The following is a 6,000-nucleotide window of genomic DNA, read 5'->3' as shown; positions in this document are numbered from 1 at the left end:
GTGATCGAGCATCCTTGGCTTTGACAGCAGCAGCAGCACTACTATCATTACCACTTTAAAAAAAAAAAAAATTCAAGTTTAAAATATAAATTAAAACAACAGTTTCCACAGTCATACTCTTAAATGTCAAGTGTGCACCTGGCTGCCAGAGTATCAAGCCCCCAGGCTAAGCAGTACAGCCTATGGAATGCCCTGCTGAGCTGTCACCATGTGTGGCCCAGGTGTGTCCTGGAGGGAACTGTGAGCCACTCTGTTTATAAAATATATTTGGGAAGTTTTGTTTGTGTTTTTGGGACAGTGTCTCACTTTGTAGTTCATTCTGGCCTTGAAATCACAGCAATACTCCTGCCTCAGCCTTCCCATAGCTGGGAGAACAGGTATGAACCACCATGCCCAGCTGTTAAAATAAGTTTTCATTAAGATGAAATTCACATAAAATCCCACCCACAAGTGAACTCGGTAGATTTAGTATATTCACAATGGTGTGCAACCAGTACCCCATCTCCAAAACCATGCCCTTTTCCATCACCCCCAAAAGAAGCCCTATGTCCGTTAGCAGTCACTCTGCATTCTGTCCTAATCCTGCTCCTAAATGCCTCTTCCCTGGCTCGTTAACTACTGATGATTCCACTTCCAGTGATTTCTCTGGTTGGACATCTCAACATTGGAAACTTACAGTGTCTCTGTGTCTGGCTTAGTTCGCTGTGTCTGGGCTCTCCAGGTTGGCCATGGTACAGCCTGCATCAGAACTCGGCTCCTTCTCAGGCTGAGCAAAATTCCACTGAATGGACGCATTGCGCTTCATTCATCAATTCATTCACGGATGGGTGATGGGGCTGCCTCCACCTTCGGGCCATTGTGAGTAACATGTGCAAACAACACCTGTTTCAGCTCCTGCTTTCTCTGGAGCATTTAGGGACAGAATTGCTAGGTCCAACAGTAATTCTACATTTAACTTTTTTTTTAAATTATTTATTTATTTTTATTTATTACATTTATTTATTGTGTGTGTGTGTGTGTGTGTGTGTGTGGCCAGCTCAGCCCACCAGGGGGTGGGGCTGGCTGGCATGTGGTGCTGGGGGATCGAACCGCGGTCCCTGAAGCTTTTGCTGAGCTTGTTTTAAGTAGGTGCTTTAGACCACTGAGCCATATCTCCAGCCCTACATTTAACTTTTTGAAGAGCCTCCGGATTGTGTTCCATGGGGCAGCACCATTCTCCATGCCCAACAGCAGTGTGCCATGCTCTGATTTCTCCACATACTTGATAACACCATCCATTCTTAGCAGTCACCTCCACCAAGGGTGAGGCCTGTACCTGGCTCCTGGCCCTGGGTGAGTTCTGGTGGTAGCTCAGATGTTGCTGCCTTCAGCAATGGGGTAGCAGACAGGATAGGGGCTCACATAAAGCCCCCTCAAAACCTAGACCTTCTCTCCAAAGCTGTGGTCAACTTCACCCTTGGTCCTTTTTGAGGCTCGGTCTTGCTGAGTCACCCAGGCTAGGCTTGAGCTTGCTGGACTAGGATTATAAGCATGTGCCACTGCACCCAACTTCTTTTTTTTCCTCCTCCTCCTCCTCCCCCCCCTCCTCTTCCTCCTCCTCCTCCTCCTCCTCCTCCTCTTTTTGGGGGTGAGAGTAGGAAGAGGGTGGAATGAACCCAGCCCTTCAGGCGTGTTAGGCAATGTCTTCACCACTGAGACACATCCTTCACATTGCATTTTGGTTATCTTTTTTTTTTTCCCCCCTTTATACCAGGAATCAAATTCACAACCTCATGCACTTTGCCAGACAGGTGCTGTGCCGCAGAGCTATATCCCCAGCCCCTTCACACTGCATTTTATATAATCCCCTAGGCTTTCCAAATGCTAAAGTAACAATCTGCAGTTCCCATGATGCCTTCATGAAGATATACACAAAGCGACCCGCAGGACAGCTCACAGGGCAGAGCAGTTGCCTGGCAGGACAGGTCAGCCACAGCAACCTCACAGGGAAGCCAGATGGAGCAACTGGGGATGTAGAGATAAACCAACAGAGAAGGGGAAATCAGGAGTCTGTGTCAGCAGGGATGGGAAATGGGGGTGGACACAGCACAGCAACACTCAGAAATGCTGCATCCTCTGGCAAGCCTACTGAGAAACAGCAACTTCTGGAAATCCTCTCCGTGCAGGAAGAGGGGAGCGGTGCAGCTTGTACACAAAATCTGCAGGGTTAAAAATTCATGCACGAACACACTGCAGTGAGTTTTCAGAGCCTAAGCTTCAAGGGCTAATTCCTCAGAGAATAGCGCAAGCTCCTTCACGGTGTTCCGCAGCTGCACGTGCACGGTGTCAGCATGGGAGGATGTGGTGCCCAGCAGCAGGCACCTCCTCCAGCAGCGCGACGCCCACACAGTGCAGGGGGCAGTCCGCTGGCTCCCTGCAGAGGGAGAGGCAGGGCAACGCGCAAGCCAGAGCTTGGCTCCTGAGCGGAAGGAGCCGGCGCTGTTGCCACGGCTGATTTTACATCTCTGTAACCAGGCGAGGAGCTCGCCTGAGTCAAGAAGTCTCATTTAACATTCGAAGTGTGGGAGGGAGGGAGGCAAGAACTGTCACACGGTTTTAGCTGCCACCCCTGCCTGCCCTCACTGTCTGGTGTGGGAGCCACCGCACAGTGGGGCGGCGCATTGGGGAGGAAGGGGGAGCCAGCAAGTCTGCGTGCCTGTAGCAGGTGAGAAGGTCAGAACCTCTCGCTGTGGCGTATGGGGTGATAGCAACAGCTCCTAATACTGCCCTTCCTCCTGGCAGCTGCAAGAAGAGCCCTCTGCATGTGTTCCAGGGCTGCTATGACAAAAACAGAGGTCTTAACACACAGTCCTCTTGTAGTTCTTTTTTTTGAAAACGAAGTCTCACTATTATAGCTCGGGCTGCCTTTAACTTATTAACTTATTAGGTAGCCCAGCCTGGCCCTCAACTCACAGCTATCCTTCTGCCTCAGCCTCCCAAGTGCCAGGATTAGGAGGCATGAGCCACCATGCCTGGCTGTCTTGTACTATTTATTCATTTATTTATTTGGTACAGGGTCTTGCTATGCAGCTCAGACTTGCTACGTAGCTCAGATTGTAGTGATTCTCCTGTTTCAGCCTCCCCAGTGCTGGGATTACAGGTGTATGCCACCACGCCTGGTTTCAGTGGCTGGCTCTAAATGGAGCCAGCATAGCACAGGACCAGCACACAGTACCAGGGATCAAACCCTGGTCCCTGTGCTTGCCAGGCAGGCACTTAGACCGCTGAGCTATCTCCCCAGCCTCTCTTGTACTTCTGAAGGTGACATCCAAAGTTAAGGTGTGGGAAGGACCATACTCCTTGGGAGGCTCCCTCTTTCAGCTTCTGGTGACTGCTGGCTCCCCTGACTTATGGACATGGTGCTTCTGCCTAGTCTTCACATGGCTTTCTCAGCGTCCATGTTACAAGGATGCCTGCTCCACACTTACAGCCCACCGAGACAGTCCCAGAGGTCCACACCTGCCGTCTTCCAGAAGAGGCAATGTTCACAGGATGTCTTCTGGGGCCCATGGGGCAGGGCCACCACTTACTCTCCTTGGATACTGCTCAGCGCAAGGCAGCAGCAAAACTGTGAAGACCCGCCAAGGCCATATGCTGAGCTCCACCAAAGGACGAGAAGCCGATGCCCGAAGCCCTGCCTTGATTACAGGGACCGCTCTCTGCATCCACCCACTCAGGGGAGACAGAGTGCTGGGTTTCGCAGTGCCATGAACAGGGTCTTCATGCATCAAAACCTGCAAGTAGCACTTCAGACATGCTCAGAAGGAAAAAGTGTCCAAAAGGCTTTTGACAAATGACTAAGTCAACCAAGAACACAGCAAAGTCAGAGTCACAGGCAGACACAGGTGGGGATTTGTGGCCCAGCAGGGGATCCCAGTACAGATCTACAGATCGGCCTGGGCTGAGAAGAGAGCCATAGGAAGAAGCCACAGCGCACTATGTGACTGTCTTCTCTGAGACCCTTTATTTTCCCAAGTGAGGCTGCAGTGGAAATGCAATGCTCAGCGCTGACAGTGACAGCAGCTTTGAGGGACCATGGGAATCAACACAGGTGGCATCTCAGTGCCAGGGTCTTCACCAGGCCTGCTGTGACTGGCAGGATACTGCAGATGCCTGTTTGCAGCACAGCAGGTACCCTGGGCTGCAGCTGGCTCTGCTTTTTTCCTATCAACTATCCAGGCATTAGGTGCCTAGCACATGTTAACTAAAATCCTAGGGGCAGCTGGGATATAGAGAAGCCCAGACAGCAGTCTCAAGAAGGACAGGCCTGAGGGAGTCTGTGGGCAGCTAGGGGCAGAGCCAGGACCCCAAGGTATCTCCAGCCAGGGTAAGAGGAGCACAGTGCACACAGCCCATGCATAGGAGTGCAGCTCCCCCCTCACCCATTTCTCCCCCTCCTCCACTGGGAGAAGCTGTTTTCAGCCTGTACGGGGCTGGGCCTCTGCACCATCGGGAAAGAGCCCAAGGACAAGCAGGGACAGCTTCCCAGGCCGGCCTCTGCTCAGGCACTGCCACTCTCCCTGCCCCCCAATATTAGCTCGCTGCCCGCTCTGACCTCACCAGCCAGCCCAGGGCACACACACAATACTGGCAACCAGCAGTCCAAGAGATGAACACTGTGCCACAACCTGTTCCACGTGTACTTTACACACTAATGTAACATTCAGGAACAGCAACATGGCTTGAAATTCTCATGAAGAATCAAGAGTCACCTGGCTCAATGACACCCTTAGGAAGGGCTGCGGAGGTAGCGTGGAGGTCTAAGTGCCTGCCTGCCTGGCAAGCACAAGGACATAGGTTCGATCCCCAATACCACATGCCTTGCCAGCCCTGTGCTGAGCCAGCCACCAAAACTGGTCGTGGTGACACATGCCTATAATCCCAGCGCTGGGGAGGCTGAGACAGGAGGATCACTACAAGTCCAAGCTGTATAGTGAGACCCTGTACCAAATAAATAAAAAAGATTTTATAAAATTGAAGAAAAGCCTTAGCAGATGAGCAATGTGGTGATAACCACATTTTTACAGAAATAATGTAGAGTAAAAGAAATCATCAGCACACAGATTACAATCCCAGCAGTTCTAATCCAATGGTCACAGGTCCAGAGACCAGTGACAGGGGGGTGTAAAGGACTGGGCAAGGAAGCCCATCTGGCAGGAAGGAAATGGAGACTCGCCACTTGCAGAGTGTGGCTGGGGCTCTCCGAGAGGCATGAGGCAGCCTGGAGCACAATGCAAGAAATCACACTCACCAGCACACACTTGCCAGGCTCCAAGCTCCAAAGGGAACTCTCAGTGTTGATCTTGTGGGTGAGCTTCCCTTCCATGAGGACATGCTCCTGGCCCTCCTCCAGCATGGCCACGCGGATGGAGCCGCTGCTGAGGGCCACTGAGACCTAGAGAGAAGCAAAAGAAAATCATGTCTATAAGTGGGGCTTGCCAGTAGCTGGACAGTGGCAGGAATGCTGGTTACAGCCTCCCAAGACCTGGGATTACAGGCGCATGCCACACCCTGTCTCAATTGCCATCTCAGAGTGCCCTGGGGGCAGGGCTGAGCATGGCAGACCCAGGAATCAAACCTCCGGCCCCTGTGCCTGCTTGCAGGTACTCTAACCCACTGAGCTATTTGGAACTCCTGTGGGGCTCCAAAGGCATCTGCATGAAGGAAGCCATTCCAGCCCGCTCCACATCGAGAGCCACCTGCACACGTCAGCTCCCCCAGGGCATGGTGCACATTCCAAAATCCATATAGACACCTCCTAAAAATCTATGTTTTACAACATAAAAGTTTTTATAATAGCATATTCCTTACACAAAATGCTTGGGGGCAGAAGTTTTCCAGATGATGAAATTTTTTCAGATTTTGGAACATTCTCATAGACTCTACTGGTTAAACTACAATACAAAAAAAAAAAAAAAAAAAAAAAAACCCTCCCTAATCTGAAAATCAGAAATCTAAAAA

General features: G+C 51.1%; 1 protein-coding gene across 1 annotated transcript in view; it reads right to left on the bottom strand.

Annotated features, from left to right (window-relative positions):
- Nucleotides 1-6,000, bottom strand: part of Nudcd3 (NudC domain containing 3) — a 108,391-nt gene that overhangs the window by 8,662 nt on the left and 93,729 nt on the right. The window contains exon 4 of the mRNA XM_004630372.2: nt 5,291-5,434. Coding sequence (XP_004630429.1) covers nt 5,291-5,434 — 144 coding nt within the window. The remainder of the gene's footprint in view (nt 1-5,290; nt 5,435-6,000) is intronic.

This window comes from Octodon degus, unplaced genomic scaffold (assembly GCF_000260255.1).
Source record: "Octodon degus isolate 3935 unplaced genomic scaffold, OctDeg1.0 scaffold00035, whole genome shotgun sequence".
NCBI classification, from domain to species: domain Eukaryota; kingdom Metazoa; phylum Chordata; class Mammalia; order Rodentia; family Octodontidae; genus Octodon; species Octodon degus.
The sequence above is the reverse complement of the archived record's forward strand: the minus strand, read 5'-3'. Positions and strand labels throughout refer to the sequence as shown.